Below are 19,483 nucleotides of genomic sequence, written 5' to 3' on the forward strand. Positions count from 1 at the left end.
ATCTTTCTTTCATGGAGGATTAAAGTGGAAGATGAGGAATTATTGTGTTAGATAATTTAGAGTTTGACCTTTTATTTGTATGTCGTTTTTTAGAAATTCAACAGTAGTAAGTTGTAAACAACAGATTCATTGTTTTAATACTGCTGTTAACATGAACTTTGACGAGTTCCTGTGGAGCTCTTTGAATAATTATTTAAAAGCAACCTTTTTTTTTTTAAGCTGACCTAACCTTAATCTCTGGATCACAGAAAAAACTTGAAAATTAAAGCATTAAGACACAGTGACAGCCACTATTATGTAGTGATACCCATTGCAATAACTACTGCCTTATGTATTGGTATTAAGAGTCCTCAGCCTCTAAATACCTAGTAAAAATAATTTATATGACAAAGGTCAGTATACTTAAAAGCTCAAACAAAGTTTAGGAAAGAAACACAAAGACTGATAGAAAAGTATTTAAAGGATATGGTTGGGAGATTCATATAGTGGATTATAAAACATAAAAAGTATTAGTTATCAGACATCACTAATAAGTACTATTGCTCATTAAAATAACTGAAGTGGTTTATTTCATTAAAGCAACAGTACTCAGTACTAATGATTTTAGTGAGATGCACATAAACAATATTAATGGGAATTTAAATTGATAGGCTCTTTATGGGAAGCCTTTCAGTAACATGAATTAAGATCTAAGTGTCCATTCCATTTAACTGTTCTTTTTCATTATTATATTTCTTGAAGAAATGCATATCAATAGAGAATTATATACAGAATTATTCAGTGCAAAAAAAAAGGAGACAATTTATTAAACACAAAATAGTCAAAATGTCCAGTTTATGCCACCATTGAAAATGAGGCTGCCCCTGACTGGGTGGCTCAGTTGGTTGGAGCATTGTCCCATGCACCAGAAGGTGGTGGGTTCGAGTGTGGTAGGCAATGGATCGATGCTTCTCTCACATCTCTCTCTCTCTCTGTCTTTCCTCTCTCAAACAATAGACATATCCTCAGATGAGGATAAAAAAAGAAAAGAAAATTAGGCTAATGGGGCATTGTTATGGATATGGGCAGGGGGTCTGATATAATGTTAGGTGGGAAAAAACTGTAGAGTGTATAGGACTGTGACTGTACTATTATCTTTACTGGATAAATAGGACTATCTTAGAAATAATACATTAGAAAAGAAAATGTCATGTCTTTTTAAATACTTTTTGGCATTGGTGTGTTATTGACATTTATAAACTGTACTTTAATGTTTTAATCTTAGTGCTAAATATTGTTTAATATTATCTGTTATAAAAGTTCTTTCCTGATAAATAAATTTTCCTAAAATAAATTTTTTTCATTTTAGTTTTTTTAAGAAATTCTATTGCATTGTATCATTCTGGGTTATTACCCTGTTGTGCTTATGAAACCCTATAAGTAACAGAAGCTGAGAAATACAGATGAACTATAAAACTAAGTTCATAATTGTTAAATTCTAGTGGGTAATTATTTTATACTGCTGTTATCAGAAGAATGAGGATTTGAACATTATACGAAAAGTGCAAATATATTAACATTATTAATCAGGTTCTCATTGAGTTTGATAATTCTCTTACATGAAGCAAATGGAAGATATTTTAAACACAATTTATATGAATGTTTTGTGAAAGCAAATTTTTTACTTGTAAGTGATTTTGCTTATTTGCTATTTTTATACTTAGTGTTTATAAAATGCACAAGCTTTGTGTTTGGGCGTGAATCAAGATAACTTGTAAAAATGGTGATTAAGCACTAGATGTCATGCTGGGCTCCTGGAGCATCTTCTGCCACTTCCTGACTTGGATCAGAGAGAAGTGGAAATAATTTAGTAGTGTAATAAAAACTTCAGTCTACTTTTTGTGACTACAGATGTTCTATTCAGGACATTTTAAGTAAATGGAATCACATTATACCTGGTTTTTTGTGTCTGACCTTTTTCACTTAGTATAGCTTAAGGTTCATCCGTATTCTAGTCTATTATCAGTACTACCTTTCTTGTAGAGTTAAGAGCTATGTCTTTTTTATATACACAGTATAATAATATGAAATTATAATATAGTATTTAAAACAACTATTAAAGTAAGATTATTGTATATTATAAGAGTACTAAAATTTATGCTGCAAGTTTTTAACCTAACTATTGTGAGCATTTTATCTCTACAGTTTAGATTTTGAAGAATGTGCTCACAAATTGCTGAAAATGGAGTTTCCTGAAAGCCAAACAGTAAGTTGATACTTTTTTTTCTATTAGGAAATATATTGGTTATAAAAGTGTTTAGGACAGTTAATAAGTTTCATGAATTGAAAATATAACTTAGTACTAAATATTTATTATTTAAATTTAGATTTCCTAAAATTTACAATAAATCAAAATTTAAAATAACTAAAATAAGTTAGAATTTAAAATAACTAAAACTCAGTAGTCTTGGCGTGTTTCATATATGCTACTCCTAGTGAATTAAATTGGCTACTTGAATGCGATGTGGGAAAAGGAGAAAGTCTCTGAATCACCACTTTACATAAATTTCTGAGTGGTTGCCTGTAAATCAAATTGTGGCCTAAATATAATAGGAAATTTGTTCTTTAATGAATTACCTGGTCCTTCTACTTTATACAATAAAGCATTATTTGGGGGTAGAATTTATAAAGATCATCATACATGTTGTTACATTGCCTTAATTAATAATCTGTATCACTTTTTTATCCATTCATTCAACAAAATTTATTCAGCATATACCATATGTATATGTCAGGCACTATGCAAGGTGTCAAGTGTTCAACGATCTATAAAGTACATATTAGACCCGTTTTAGCCCATAAGACTCATAGGTGTTTTTTAAAATATATTTTTATTGTTGAAAGTATTACAAATATCCTCCTCTTTTCCTCCAGGGACTGATAGTCTTATAACTCAGTATACTTCACTGTTCAAAGTATCATAGAACTCTAATGCCAAGGATTGTAAAGACTGGATTAAATAGGTTATCTTGGGTGGGTTTTTCTAGTTGTATTCTTGTGTATGTTACGCTGGTCCATCTAGACTTTAGATTGTTGGAACCTGAGCCAAGGCTTTTGGGGTTTTGTTTTTCACACTTTGCTTTACATGCACTGGACTGAGCACAGATGCTAAGCACAATAGGCTGTTTGGATTCTAGTTCTTCTAAAAGGTCTTGACTCTCTGAGCTAAGTTACTATTAGCTGTAAGTCCTTTGTTTTAAGGCTTTAAATATGATCCGTTACAGGGATTGGCAGACTATGTCCTAGACCATTGCCCATTTTTGTAAGTCAAGTTTTATTGGAATAAGCCATGCCCTTTGGTTGTGTATGGCTTCTTTTGCCCTATAGCAGCCAAACTGACTAGTTGAAACAGAGACCCAATTGTATGGCCTCTAAAACCTAAAATATTTACTGTCTGACCTTTTCCAAAAAACCTTTTCAGCCTTTGTTCCAAAATATAGATTTATTCTTGAAATGCCCTAATATGGAATTTTGAGAAGAATTCATTCTTCTCAAATTAAAAAAATTCTTTTTTCCCTCTTAAAGTTTATTAGTATATTAATAGTGTACCTGTGTGTACTCAAGGTGCACTTGATGTGTTTTCATTGGAAAGAAAGAAATTTGTGAATTAACCTTTAAAATTATAATTGAAACTGAAATTCTTATATGATCTTGTCACATTATTTGAGGAATATAATTAAGTCATTATAAATTTTATTAATATTAATCCAGAGGATAATATTAGGACTAACCTCAACATATTCGATAACACATGGAAGAATGTCTGAGTGCATCTATTTTATGCACTCAAAAGGACTTCTAAAACTGCTATAATATTTAATTAAAATGTTAAAATATTTAATTATTATAAGCCACAGGGAATAACTCTTGTAATTGCAGTTAGTCTAGGGAAGAAAGTAATTTGTTTTGTAACTAGCTCTGACTTTATTAGCAATGCTATCAGCATATTACCATGTTACACTGTTTACAACCTGATTAACTCTTATGTTATTGTAAAATACAGTGTTTGTAGGAAAGCCTTTTAATATGTAAAATTAACATAATAAGGCAGAAGTCAGAACGTCTCATTTTAAGTTTTTACTTATTAAATTAAATTATATTAAATTTTTACAAAGTTCATCTTTTCAAAACTTACACATTTATAAACATTTATTTAATAGAGGTAACTTGTGACCAATCTTTAAAAAAATAATAACCTAGCAGTATAAAGACATCTAAAAATTACCCTGTATTGTGAAGTAAGGCCTTTCCATAGCTTGTTTTATAAGTAGAATATCAGCTTCTAGAACAGCACTCTCCAAAAGAATTTTCTGCAGTGGTGGAAACATTCATATTCTACACTGTCCAGCACAGTACTCTCTTGTGGCTTTTGAGTACTTAAAGTGTGGCTAGTGTGACGGAGGAACTAAAATGTTAACTTTATATAATATTAAATAATTAAATTAAAATAGCTACATGTAGCTGCGGGCTACCCTCCTGGACAGCAAGACTCTAGAGTGTGTTCTGTGCTTCTCTAGGGCCCCTTTCCTCTCCTTTGTACATAAATATATGCAGTAAATACATATTGACCTAATTTTTAAATGTTCACAATATTTACTTAGGTTGTATCCTGTGTTATTAAATATGACAAAATGTAAAAATTGCTAATTGAAAATATAAAGGTAAATTAAATAAAAGTAAAAATTAACTGAAAGAAGTATACATTATATTTCCTAAGCTTGCTTTCTGTTTATAGAAAGCAAATATATTATAGTTACTATATTTGAAAAAAAATTATTTTAAACTTTTCAATAAGAAGTGTTTTGTAGAAAAAGATACTTAGTCAATTCTACAGCAGTGGTCAGAGAATGAATTTATGTATTTTTCATTTTGTCTCCATTGATTTGTCCATGTTGCCTGAGTTTCTTCATCTGTGAAATTGCTATAATCAATACATATTTCATTAGAATTATTTCAGGAGTTAATAAGTAATATTTGTTAATTACAAATCATTTGTGATATTTCCTGATCCTGATTTATTCTTGGATTTATTAGTTTAACAGAATTTTCACATTCTGGCATATGAATAGCTGATCAGACAATATATTATTCCAGCAGTTATATAATGATCCCATCTATTTGTATAGATTAAGCTGTAGACCGATCTATATGCATAACATTTGTATTGAGGCTAGAAAATTCAGCCATAGAGGTCTTTTTCTTTGTTCTTCTAAATATATTTTTTTCTTTATCAACCAGAGTTTCATTTAAGTTAATATTGAAGCGTGTGCCTATTTGTTTTTCTGTAAAGACTCATCATGTTCTTCCTTTTCTATACTAAACTAAATACATTTCCTAATAATTGAGTTTAAGTCTTTGAAAGGTGTATAGCTAAATTGTTAGATGTATTGGTGAGGTGTCGTATTGGTGACCTGTATTTAAAAGAATTGTGTATGGAAGCTTTTTAGAATACAGTTTATTCAGTGTCTTTTTTGATGTTTCTGTTTCATATACTAGGTTCTCTTAAAGTGGTTCACACTTACATAAATTTAGAATTTTATAATTAATCTAATTAGCATGAATGATATATGGAAAGTGTCTGCCGGACTGAAGGCTTTTAAAAATTACAGTTAGCATAGATTAACTTGTTTTTAAATTTTGTCTTAATCACTAAAGTTCACAAAGTCTTAGAAGTTTTGTGTTTACGTATCCTTATTTAAAATTTTAGGCTGTCTCTATTATATTAATAAATTTTCATACAACATGGATTCATCGTGTTTTGAATCATTGTTATTTTTCCAAATAGAAAGAACTCTGCAACATGATACTTGATTGCTGTGCTCAACAAAGAACATATGAGAAATTTTTTGGCTTATTAGCTGGGGTGAGTTCCAGCTTTCTTTTTCATGTTGGAATTTAATGGAATCACTAAGGCAGTTTTTAAGACAACAGTGTGGTGATAGCCAAGAGGGAAAGAGTGTGGAGATAGGTGGAGGTGGGCAATGGAGGGGAAAATGGAGAAGGAAAGCTTGGGGCTGTGGGCACACATTGGAGTAGCAGATGATGTTTATTGAGTTGTACACCTCAAACCTGTATGGTTTTGTGAAACAATGTCACCCCAATACATATAATTTTAAAGAAAGAATATTGTGAATTAAAGTGTCTGCTCTGTGGTCTGGTCTAATATAATAATATATCTTTGCTAAAAGTAAATTGTTCTTCCCTTCCTCAGGTTTCCCACTGTGCACCTTCCTCCTTTCCCTCTTCATTTTTGTAGTCCTTTACCATTGCATAGCACTCTTCTGGAACTTTCGGAAATTCTTCATGCTTTGTAAAAATTTCCTAAAGAGAACAATTAAGTACTGTCTTTTCAAAGTCTGAAAGCAGCTCTGAAATCGTGCATGTTTAAGTAGAACAAATAGAGCACGAGCTAAAATAATTTTTAAATCCAAACTTTACCTACAGAGAAATATATTTGTATAGAATACAAATGTGTCTGTGATTTGTATAATTTTGTATAATTTGTACAGTTATGCTGTGTATAATTTTGTAGCATATACTCCTAGGTAGATAAGGATAATGTATATTCTTTTTTGAGCATCCCATCATATAGCACAAAAAGATATGATATACAAAATATTTATTTTTTATTCAGTAAATTTAGAAGGATTTAATATGTTCATAATGGTATAGATACTCAAATTTTTTTTATTTAATAGCGATTTTGCATGCTAAAGAAAGAGTACATGGAATCCTTTGAAAGTATATTCAAAGAACAATATGATACCATCCATCGCTTGGAAACAAACAAATTGAGAAATGTTGCGAAGATGTTTGCTCATCTTCTATACACTGACTCACTTCCATGGAGCGTAAGTAGATGGTGGTCACTGTTTATACACCCTTTCTAATCCCCTGTTAGTCTCTAATTTGTATTAAGTATAATATAGCCATACTTTTCCTATGTAGGAAATGTACTTTAAAATGAAATGGGTAGAAACTTTTACTATAATAGCTACCTTTGAGATTGTGTTCATATAACATGGTATCAAAAAGCTAAGTGCATAAATATATGAGTGTAAGAAATACCATTCTGGATGATATTAAGCAATGGTTTTTAATAGTGATGGCTATGAGTATTTTCATGAAAATTATTATAGATTTTTGTCTTTGTACACATACATGTGTGCACACATTAATATACACCCAGGTTTGGTAGTAATGCATTGCTGAGTTCCTGCTTGTTTCATGAGGGACTGATTATCAATGCTTCCTCTAGTTAGGACATGAGAGAAATGTTTATTCTATCAAGACGTGTCCTTTTTAGCAGACATTGAATTTGGGTAAGCAATAGGGAGGAGTTTATGTAATCACAGAACAAGGAAAGGTGTTCTTAGTGAGGAAGTATGCACTGGATTAGAATCTGAAATGCACTCATTAAGCTGGCATTTATTGTACAACTACTGTTCATTCCACAACCAGTAGAAAGAAACTGCATTCAGGACTAAACAAAGAAGATCACATTGTGGACTGCCAGAACCTGATGGAAGAATGAAGCAGCACTGAGCTTAGAAACACTGCATAGGTTTTTGTAATTTTTAAGTACTAAGTATGTCCTGCTACATTAATGGGCATTTTGTAAGCTAACCTAGGAGCCAAATCATAATAAACTTTTTTACTTCTTTTTTCCCTCTTTGGGAAAATGAAATTAAAGTTTTAAACAGTTGAAGCAAAGGGGCTCCTGGAACACATAACTCAACAAATTGGAGGTTGCTTTTGTTTTTGTGTATTGTAAAACATCTCTCCATGGAGTCTTACTATTCAGGGTAAGCCATCACTTTCTGTCTTTACCCTTATCGTGGATTACATGTGCTATAAAAAACTATAGCCTAATACTTAAGTTGCTTTTTGCCTCAAACCTTCATATGCCCAAATTTTGATGAGTGAGATTTAGGAGCTAGTAGCCTCTGCTTCAGCATTATATACTCAAGGTAATATATCCCTGCTGTAAAAAGCACGTTACTCAAGAAAGAGCATGAACTCTGTTTCTGTAGCATCTAACATTTTAAACATTAGCACAGAGAAGTAGTCTTAAACTTTTCCAAGAAATAGTACGTATCCCTCCATGGGGAGATAGAGATAATTCTGATTGAAGGTGAGACTAAATCATAATTTCAAGAGAAACTTTGAGTATAAATATTGGTCACTTTGTCTTGTCTTTTGAACAAAATTAAGTTGTCTTTTTTCATTTTAACTCTCAGGTTCTTGAATGTATAAGGCTGAGTGAAGAAACCACTACTTCCTCCAGTAGGATTTTTGTGAAAATATTTTTCCAAGAGCTGTGTGAATACATGGGTCTTCCGAAGCTTAACGCGAGATTAAAGGACGAGTACGTGTGTCGTAAGCACTTTTTACTCTGCCTGTCCTCAGGGCTTTGCTTCACTTCAGTGACCCGTCAACCCTCGGCGTAAAGCAAGAGTTAAGCCCCTAGACTTTCCTTCATTAGTTACCACTCTGAATTGCATGTTCTATGGCCCAGGACAACATGCAACTTTTAATGATGGTTTTTAGTTCAGTAGAGAAAACACAGGATTAATGCTTCTTTCAATTTAGTTAAAACCCAGAAAATGAGTATTTGTAGTTTTATTTTCATTTTTACCCCAATTTTGAGCCTTAGAATGATAATTAACTTTTATTATCATGGACAATTATGAATATGTACACATGAATATGTAATGTAATTGTTCAGATTATTACATTGACCTAGGTCTTATCCCAGGACTATTATGTAATCTCCATTCCAGCTTTATCTGCTGTTTGTTCAGGTTGCCCATTGCCACTCCCAGTGGCTTCTACTCCATTCACACTACTGAAATCATCCTTGCAAATCTCCTAGTGACTACTGCCAAGTCAGGCAGCCTTTCTCAGTCCGCATGCCCCTTGACTTCTCGGCCTCCCTCACGCGGTTGACCACTTGCGCACTGTGGCTCCTCGCTGCTCATTCTCCCTTACTCTTCTCAGTCTCTCTCTTCTCCTCGGCCTGCCTCTCCAGTGTACACCAGAGGTCTGTCCTGGATTCTCATGCTCGCTCTCTGCTATTCCATCCGCTTCCCTGGGCTTTTTATACACTCATTTTTTTGTCCTTGCCTACTTTCCCAGGCTCACGTTGTAAAGCTCACTCCAGCGAGCTGCACTCCAGCCACACCAGCATTGCCCAGCTTAAGCAGGCCTGACTCATTCATGCCTCTTTACCTCTATTTCCAGAGTTAAGAATCCCTCTCTTGTTCTGTCCAGCAAACTCTTAATTATTCTTATTTGTCACCTTTTTCTGTGAAACAGTTTTTCCTGACTATGTTGGTTAGTCACTCACTATGGCACTCAAAACCACAGTATATTATTGGGGTTTTTTTGTTCCACTCCCTAGAAATAATAATTATGTGCAGTCAATAAACATGAATATATTAATAAATCATGAATAGACATGATTTCTCCCTTTTGTTGACTACTTTTCCCCTCCCCCAGTGCTTTGCACAGTGCTGTGTATGTCTGCATGTATATATACAAAGAGGATTATTTTACTTTTCTGTATATACATTCACATATATATACATGTACATAGACATATGTTTGTATATGTTACATACATATATCTTCTGTGTGTGTGGTATGTGTATAAAATAGTTTTTTAAAAATCTCTGTTGTATAGTTATAGAAATCAAGTTTGGTAAATTATGAGAGAACCCTATTCATTTAATTTAGATACCATGTAGCCTAACCTAATAAATTATATAAATAATTTACTTGGTTGTATTTTATTTACTAATTTAATACATAGAAACTCTGAAAAGTGACTGTATAAGAACTTTGCCTTTAAATAGGGAACTTTATATTTAAGCAATCTGTTCTGTTCTCTTTTATTCATTTTCTCTTCTTTTTTTTTTTTTAGAACCCTACAGCCATTCTTTGAAGGGTTATTACCCCGAGATAATCCCAGAAACACTCGGTTTGCCATCAACTTTTTTACTTCTATAGGTCTTGGAGGTTTAACGTAAGGATTATTTTCAGAATTTTATTTTCAACTTACAAAATTATGTCACAATTGCCTTCTAAGCAAAGTCTAACAGAGATCGTATTTTTAATTAGGGATGAATTGCGTGAGCATCTAAAAAATACACCAAAGGTCATCGTGGCACAGAAACCAGAAGTTGAGCCAGATAATTCCTCCCCTTCCTCTTCCTCTTCGGCGTCCTCCTCGGCAGAGTCCGGCTCCTCTGCTTCTGGCTCGGACAGCAGCGACAGCAGCTCGGAGTCTTCCAGCGAAGACAGCGATTCTTCATCCGCCAGCAGCCAGAGCTCTGCCCCAGGTACAAAGCTCATAGTCAGTCCTGCTCTTTTCTAACAAGTGTATTGCTGGTGATGTTTACAGTGAGAGAAGTAAATAATATCGTTTTTTATTTTAGAATTCAGTTGTTTAAAAGCCACAGTTAATAATAGAAGTGATCATTGACCACTGTTTCAGTCTGTAGTAAATTACAACATTTACAATGCTAAGATTACCTTTTGGAAGCCTTTTCGTAGAAATGAAGATATTTCATTGGCAAATATTTATTTGAGTGATGACTGAAATATCATTCATTATGTCTGTAATCTAGTTTACAGGAGCTTTCCTGATGTTTATGTTTTAAGAAATTTTGGTTTTTACTTTTAATAGTGATGCTTTATGGTAGTTATTGACATGTATCACACATTTAGTGGATATCTCATAAGTGTACAGCTATATAAAGAGAATGTGTTTTTTGCTAGAGTACCATAAAAATGATGTGTTCTTAGAGAGTCTCATCGAAGAGTTTGATTGGTGTATCTTATTGGTGACATTAACTTTGATGACTTAGTTAAGGTGATGTCTGTTGGATTTCTTCATGGAAAGATTTGTCTCTGTAAATTAGATCTTAAAGGGAGATACTTTGATGCTATGCAGATCTCCTCTTCTCTAACTTTCACTGTCCAGTTTTCACATCCATCTTTGGATCTTGTTTGGAACACTTATTACTGTTTTGGTGTTTGCCAAATGATGATTTTCCTGTTTTTCTCTTTTCTTCTACATTTAGTAATTGAACTTCCTCTGTAAAAAAGATTGTCCCTTCCTCCCATTTATTTAATATTTTATCAGTGTGGACTCATGGATGTTTATCTTATTCTGTGGGTTAAAGTCCAATACTATAATTTATTTTGTTGTTCAGATCATTCCAGCTTTGGCAATTAGGAGTTCCTTCAAGCTGACTCCTGCGTTCTTTGGACATATCGCTATCCTCTTCTTGGGCACTGCCTTCCTTTATAGTATCTCAGGTAGTTCAAGATCTTTATCGCCTTTAAGCAGAAGATTTTACATTTATATCCAGCCTTTCTAGTTGTTCTTCAGCGAGAGCAGGGTCTTCCATAGCCTTCTCCCTTCTACTTGGACCTGGAAGTGCTATAGTAGAGGATTTTTTCAGCTGTGCCATTTTTCTGGAAAGGTCTTGTGTTTTTTTCTGCAGGGTGCGCTCTGCTTTCTTCCACCGTAGTATTTTAGTCTGAATTAGAAATAGTCTAAGTATGTAAGGTGCATGTTATTTCTACTTTTTAATGCATATTTCAGAGAGGGAGCACCTTTCCCTATAGCGTTAGAAGGTTGTAAACCTGGTCTTTTTTTTCTTATTCCCTGGCTTGTTACACTTCAAAGTGTTTTTACATACTATGTGGCAGCCAGAACAGTGACACTCTTGGTGTTTTATATTATTAGAGCAAGATTCCGTTTGTTCACAGGAAGTCTTTTTGAATTGAAATATGCTAACATTGTTCACTTAACATTCACCTCTTTTAATTCTAAAGAATTTGTTATTTCATGATATGTGTTTTGAGAACAGATGATAACACAGCATGAATTGCTGCAATAAGGAAGCTTGCGGTTCAAAATTAATTTGCCTCATCGTACAATTTCAGTAGAGTTTTCGGTCTTATTAATAAAATGTTAAATGGCATAAAAGCAGAATGAACTTCCCCCAAATTGGAAAATTGTAAAGGAGACGCCAAAGAGAGAGGAGATTGCATATTATTATGTAGCACAGGTTTTAGTGTCAGCGAAGCAGTGAGAGCGGTGTAGAGCAGGGTCAGAGAGGCATCATGTTCACACAGAGCCAGATGGTTTCTGCTTGGGGAGCTGCAGCTCAGCTGACCTTTTTGACAGGAACCAGAGAAATAAGTCCTTAGTGACAAACCAACTGACTGTCACGGGTAGGCATTTGGCAGAGGAAAAACAGGTGGGTACCATGAGATTTGGGTGGAGGTAGGAAGAGGATAGGTGGTCTTCTACCCTCTTTTCTTTCTGTACACTTATGAATGCGACAGAAATATTGGTCATCTCAGCACCTTTGATTTATGTACCCAGAGTAAGTATACAGATAAAGCAATTACATTTGTATTATAGCTTAAAATGGTAAGCTATTTCACTGTAATTATGTAATATTTATATTTGTGATTATATCAGTAAAATAAATTGTTCAAGGCCTTTTTAGAAGAATTTTCTCAGAAATCAAGCCTTAGTGGCTCGTATAAAGCCTATGATTATATATCTTAACCTAGCTTCTCCCACTGGTATAGTTAATACTTCTCTAATAGCACTGGAGAGCAGAACTATTGTTTTAGTAGGAAGAGATTTTTATTTGAAATACATGTATTTGTGCTGTTAAGCAAACCCAGTCATCCCACTCCCTCTTGCCTTTAGGAAGTGATGTTGCTGGCATATGTGATTATTATATTTTGATTATGTACTAGAGCTGACATATCTTTCACATGGCATAATGCACATGGACTGGAATTTCTGTTTTTGAATAAAATTTGTAAGTGGAAATGTACTATTTTAGTCACTTCATAAAAGATTTTACATTTGCTCTAGTTAAAGTTGCTGTTCACTGTTTTGAGTCTAAGGATCAAAGCAGTACTTTGGTAACTAATGTTGACATATCATATACTCTCAAATATTTTGTAAGATGTTCTGTCATTAGACTTTTCATTCAGTCAATTTAGCTTTGCATCCAATTTACCTGAGTTAGTAAACCTACATTGTATTAATAAATGTGATTGTTAATTATGAAATTCAGATTAAAACTAAAGCTAACTATATTTCATTTTGCATGTGTAGCTAAAGCTGTAAGAAAGAAGGGACAAGGGAACATGAGAAGCAAAGAAGTAGATAAATTGATCAGGAAACAACAAATAAATGATAGGAAACAAGAAGAAAGACGATCAGAGCAAAGGCACCAAGAAACAAGGACTGAAAGAGAAAGGAGGTCAGAAAAACTCAGAGATAAAAATTCAAGGGACCCAAATTGGAGAGACCCTGTTACAAAACACACTTCAGACAGAGGTGTTCCTTCTGAACGAAATAGCTATAGCAGAGTCATGAATGACAGAGACCGAGAAGTGCACCTAAATTTGGAAAATGACTATGGCGATCCGAAAAAGAAGAGAGGAGAGAGAAGAAATTCTTTTTCTGAAAATGAGCATAGGTACCGAAATAAGGACAGTGAAAATTTTAGAAGAAAAAACAGATCACAGTCCAGAGAAAAGGACAGAAAACACTCGGGCTCTCGGAGCGATGAAGATAGGCGTCAGAATGGTGCCGGGAGGCGACGGGGGACATCCAGCAGGTCCTCTGAGCAGCCCAGAGAGTCAAAGAAACACCAGGACCGGCGGAGAGGGAAGTCTCCAACAAAGCAAAAAAAGTAATTCCCCAAAATTACACAAACTGAACATGCCTTATATTCAGTTGAAACAAATTATTTTTTACATTGATTAATGAACTTTATAGAGAATTCTTGTATAAAGTACTGGTTTGTATTGTACATTTTAAAAATGTTTTCATTTTAACATGGTTTATATAATTGATACATCTCAAGGCCCTCCACATAAAATTATTTGAAGAGAACAGTTTCACCAGAGAGGGATGTACTTCTTGCATATATTTTGTTAATAAAATGATTAAATACTTACTGAATCAGTGATTTTTTTCATTGACCAAAATTTTGTTTCTGATAATGTTTCCAATTGTCATAGAACTGTTATAATTTAATTATTATGACCTTTTATTTGTAACTGGAGACCAAAATAAATGAACCATTTCAGGTTAACATTTTTGCTTTGTTAATGAGATGCTATGAACCTTTTTTAGGAGTCACATTTTTTTATAGAGGCATTATTTCAAGTTTCATGTTATGTCTTGAACAAAAAAGATATATATAATTTTTTTCACAAGTGTTTTGGTGAAGCTAGGTATATGTTAGTCTTTAAACAGATACACAGCTATATTATTTATAATTAGGACTTCTCACATTGACAACCATTCTTTCTGGACTTCTAGATTAATGTTTACTTGAAATTCTTTGTGACAAGTGCTTTTTCTCAGCGTTGACATTATATTATTGTTGGTGAATTAATGTTTTTAATTTTTAATTTGCATTAATATGTCATTGAAAAACATATAGTCATGAGAAATGTGAACAGCATAACTGTGAAGTAATTTCAAGTTTTTATAAGAATTTTAAGAGTTTCCATCATTGTAACTCTCACCAATTATTTTGTGACCATATTATTTATTAATTTTGAAATAAAATGTCGCCTCTGAAATTTTAGGTTTACTGACCGACATTTAACCCTACCTACTAAGTAGACTCCTTTGCCTGTTCGCTTTAACATTTATAAAACCCCTTTTAGCCCATGCCTGGGTTCAAGAATAATGGGACCTCCCTTGTAATGTTTGGCTTGCAGGCATTCTCTGATTCAAAATGTTTTCTAGTTTTGTTTAAAAGCTTGAGTATAAGTAAAAATAAAGCCCATGTAAAGAAATACTCTCTCCTCCTCCAATCCTCCTGCCCCCCTAATCTACTTATTTGGATTTTTGCTCCTTCCTAATTTACTTTTAATAAAGCAGTTAACAGAACACCTCTCTACCTTCAAGCAGAAGGATTAGAGTGTAAGCGACCCGTCGGGCCGCGGCGGAAGGTCGGGTCAGAGCTGGACTGTTGTGCCCTTGTGACGCGTGACGCGTTTCCACCGCATCGAATGCGAGGCGTTCATATGCCGCCTGCCAGTCAGGCAGGTTTTCACCTTAGTCCTTTTAATATGTGGACAAGAAATATGTTGCCTATATTTCCAAGTTTTTACTTTTTTAGGGCCAGCATTTCTAAAGGATCATCTGAATTCTAGATATTTTGCATACATTCCTCCTCATTTTTCAGTTTTTGAACTTTCTTGCCTGCCTCGTTTCTCTGTCCCTACGACATCCCTAGCCACCTACTTCCGTGGTCAGCCCCTTTATGGTGGCCTTACAGCCCATACCACCTTTGAAGTCTCTCCTGGAAGCGTCACATTCTTGACTCGAATACTTTATGCCATTTTCATTTTGACTCAACTGATTTTTTTTTTCTAATTCACATCTGTTTCGTACTTTTATGCTTTGTGCATCAACATTTTTAGAACCCAGATGCTTTTCCCCCCAGTCCTCCCTTTTCCAAGGTAGTCAAATACTGTTTCTGATCTTTCAAATTCTCTCATTCTGTTCCATGTTTATTCCACCGAACATTTCTTCAGTCAGACAAACTTTCACACTCACAGATGATTGAGGAGAGGGTCCAGAGTGCCTAGTGTGACTTCTAGGAAACCTGTTTACTTAAATACACATCTTTGCACATACTCCTCCAAACCCTAACTGAAACTTGCAGATGGTTTTCCTGGCTCTGCTTATTCCACTCCTTGTGTCCCCTCCACCTTGGGTGTGCCCTACAGCTTCCATTTATACCCACGCACTTGTTTCTTTTCAAATCTCCTTAAACACCTTTGAGTGCATTGTGCATCTCCAGTTAGAACATACATTTCTTGAATTAGTCCTATCTATGCATTTTATGTTTTCTGTAGATAAAAGTGAGGACTAGCCCAGCCACAGTGGCTAAATGGTGAGTGTCGAACCATGAACCTGGAGGTCATTCCTGGTCAGGGCACATGCCCGAGTTGCCGGCTCCATCCCCCACAGGGGACGTGCAGGAGGCAGCCAATTGATGGTTCTCTCTCATCGATCTCTCCCTCTCCCTGAAATCAATAAAGACATAATTTTTAAAAAAAGTGAGGACTAATCTCTACCACCATTACATGCCTTCTGGAGAGAGACGAAACTCGAGTTCACCTTAGGCCAACTTCCCATAGGTAGAAGAAGATAGAAGATAGTTACTCAGAGTCAGGGGTGTGACTGGTTCATATAGAATAATTTGTTACCATTTAATTTGAATATTTTTTGGCTGACTGCACATTTACATCTGGGTTTTTATCTCACCTATCCCGCTTGCTGCCTGTTGACTTTTGAGCAGGTCCTTTAACCTCTGTGTCTTGGTTTTCTCATCTGTAAAATGGTATGATAGTAACTCCTGCAAATAGTGAATGATTACTGTGGCTTGCTTAGAACAGGGCCTAGAACTAAGTGCTCGGTGTGCTATTATTATTGTTACTGGGTTTTTTTTGGTTTTTTTTTGGTTGTCATTTAAAGCGGTTATAGTACCAGCAGACCAGGGATTGCAAGGGCAAATACCTAGAGGGGCAGGTGGATAACACAAATGAGACAAATCGAGTTGGGTAGTGAATTGGAGTCAGTTAAAGGCAGCAACAGTTGCTCAGCTCTATCCAGTTCTGTCCTGTGGAAAAGAAAGCTGCCTGGTTTCCAAGAGAAAGAATCAGAATTTTTGTATATATTCTGATTAATGTTGGCAATGATTAGTAATTTAAAGCAGCCCAAAATTATGCAGTCTAAACAAAACAATCTCTACAGGTAAATAAGCTTGTGATAACTAGTTAGTGACTCCACTCTGAACCTTCAAAAATTATTACTTAATTTTGAAGTGACCTTATTTGTTATACAAAGATCATTGCTTTAGTTCTTGCTGTCTATTGTAGTGGGAGGATAAGACCCTTCATCTTTCTTGAGAAACCTTACTTACTTTGCTAGCCTCAGCAATCTCCTCTAGTGAAATTGCTGTAAACTTTTTGTCAGGTTTTAGTTCTGCACTTCATGTATCCAAAATGCAATTTATTTTTCCTCCAATCTGCATGTTTTCTAACTTAACTGCAACTGATTCCACCAATCTTCCATCACTTTTGAGTTTTCAAAGCTGTTCCCCTATCCCCAAATCAAATTCTATCAATATTGCTTTTGGGAATCTTCGGTATATGTTCCTATCTTGCCACCCAAACCGCCCCACCATGGTTCTGGTCCTTTTTCCTTCGTGGCTGGAATTTGACAACTGTTTATTGATCATCTGTGTGCCAGGTTACTGTTCTGAGGATATAACAAAGATCACACAGGGAACTTGTTTTCCACTGAGCCCAAATTCTTGCAGGGGAAAACAGAAAATAAAGTTTAAGAAATAAGTTATAGTACTTAGAAAAATGTTAGCTATTCAGAAAGGCCAAGAGAATAGTACAGTGACCACCTGTGTACTATCCACCCAGGTTCAGATTAACCTGGAGCTTTATTTTCAGCCTGTCATTCCCTTATGCATTGAAGTCCAATGGCTCCTCTAGCCTATAGGAGAAATGTAGATCCCCAGCCTGTTTACTCTGAGTTTCTTTGAAGTTCAAATGCAACCTGTCTCTTAATATTTGTTGTAGGAGCTGCTGTCCTTTGAACACTACTATGCAGCAGGCATTTTAGAGTATACCTAATTTTTACAGCAACAATGGTAAGGTAATACAGCTCTCGCAGCAGTGTCTACCCAGCTGAAACATGGCAAGTCCTGATTCCATGGCCATATTATCCCAATGACAGGTGAAAGCATTTTTTTCTTAACAGTTGCTCACCACACACATTGTGCTGTAGCCAGGCTGGCTGTTTAACTGTCTTGAAAAGACACTGCTCTTCCTCATCTCTGGATTTCTGCCTCCCTTTTACCCTCTACATGAAATATTCTTTTCTGGTTGCTTGTCCAAATCTTTCAAATCATTCACATCCCTGGCCTTACCTGCTGGACGCCGGTAACTCCAATCTTCTACTCCTGACAATCAAAAATTGTCTCCATACGTTGCCAAATATGCCCTTGGAGGAAGTACTGTTCCGAATTGGCTACCACTGCCATGGCCCTGGCACTTAGAAATCACTCTCTAGTGGACCACAATGGTAGTGCTTGTTCTGGAAACGCCACTGTGTCCACTCATAAAGCAGTGTCTACTTACACTGCCCTCTTGCTTTCATGAGGGCGAGATTTTTTTTGAAAAATAGAGTGGCAGACAGCAATATTCTAACAAATTTTTTGTTTAGCAAAATATTCTGATATCCTAGGGAAGACATTCTGGTTGACATTTTAAGAGGTAGGTTTTCTTCAAATGGTAGCGTGATTAGCCTGTTAATATGATTGTCCCTTATAGGTTCTGGTTCGCACTGTAGCTCTTTATTATAACCAACTCATTTTAGAAATGGAAAACAACCACCTGAGACGATAGTATTATTTTTAATCCTATATTAGATAATTAAATTATTCATATCCAAACAAACACCTTACTTTTTGATCAGACACTTCAGGGACAGGCCCTTGGAATCCTTCCCCAGTAGATTTTCAGTCTAGAGCATGGAACGCAGGGCCCCGGTGAAGGGCACGCAGACCAAGAGGGTGTTCATGGAAGCTGGAGCATCCACTGTGGAAAAAACTAATCAGCAGTAGAGGGAGGTCAGTGTAGCCCAAAAGGAAACAGCGCAGCTGGAGAAGGCGAGTCCTAACAATTTTGAGTTCCTGACTTGAATTCGCTGAAGCTAGACTTCTCAGTTTAATGACTTTTCTACTTAAGCTCCTTCGAGTTGGATTTGTACCACTTGGACAGAAAGCATCCGTATTACTCAAGGTGATTCCCGTTGATGGACAGGTTGGAATCATTTGGGTGGTTAAGGACAGCTTTCCCCACCTTACTATACTTCACTTGCATACGCTTTCTTGAAGTCCTTGAGGGTAGATGGAAATAAGTATAGACCCAATAAAAATGGCCTGTGAAAAAATACAACGAAGGACCTTCAGTGGCTCTTAATCGTGGAAACAGCTAAGTCAGTGATTTTAAATTAGGTTAATTTTAGTAGTAGTAATTTTAAATGAGGTTAATTTTAAGTGGGGTTAATTTTATTACTAGTGCTCCATTTTAAAAAATAACAGAGAACCTCATTTTTCCTAAAGCACTCTTCTCAGAGCTTGAAATGTATTGCACAGATGCAACAATTCAATTCACAACAAAAAATTGGTTTCATACTACCAGAGAAAAAGACTAACTAAAGCTATTTTGGGAGCAGTAATACCTCCTTAAAACCACAAAGATACTTGAGCACATTACCTTAACAACTAATGTATTCTCCCGATCATTTACAATATGAAATACTGAGCAGTAAGAACACTGGGAACATTTTTAA

General features: G+C 35.1%; 1 protein-coding gene across 1 annotated transcript in view; it reads left to right on the forward strand.

The window, feature by feature from the left end:
• The window catches only part of CWC22 (CWC22 spliceosome associated protein homolog), a 48,101-nt gene extending 33,918 nt beyond the window's left edge, over positions 1 to 14,183 (forward strand). The window contains exons 14-20 of the mRNA XM_081142681.1: positions 2,185 to 2,245; positions 5,825 to 5,902; positions 6,738 to 6,890; positions 8,280 to 8,407; positions 9,965 to 10,066; positions 10,162 to 10,382; positions 13,196 to 14,183. Coding sequence (XP_080998807.1) covers positions 2,185 to 2,245; positions 5,825 to 5,902; positions 6,738 to 6,890; positions 8,280 to 8,407; positions 9,965 to 10,066; positions 10,162 to 10,382; positions 13,196 to 13,782 — 1,330 coding nt within the window. The 3' untranslated portion in view covers positions 13,783 to 14,183. The remainder of the gene's footprint in view (positions 1 to 2,184; positions 2,246 to 5,824; positions 5,903 to 6,737; positions 6,891 to 8,279; positions 8,408 to 9,964; positions 10,067 to 10,161; positions 10,383 to 13,195) is intronic.
• The last annotated feature ends 5,300 nt before the right edge of the window (positions 14,184 to 19,483 follow it).

The sequence above is a fragment of the Miniopterus schreibersii genome (assembly GCF_964146895.1).
Source record: "Miniopterus schreibersii genome assembly, chromosome: 7".
NCBI lineage: Eukaryota > Metazoa > Chordata > Mammalia > Chiroptera > Miniopteridae > Miniopterus > Miniopterus schreibersii.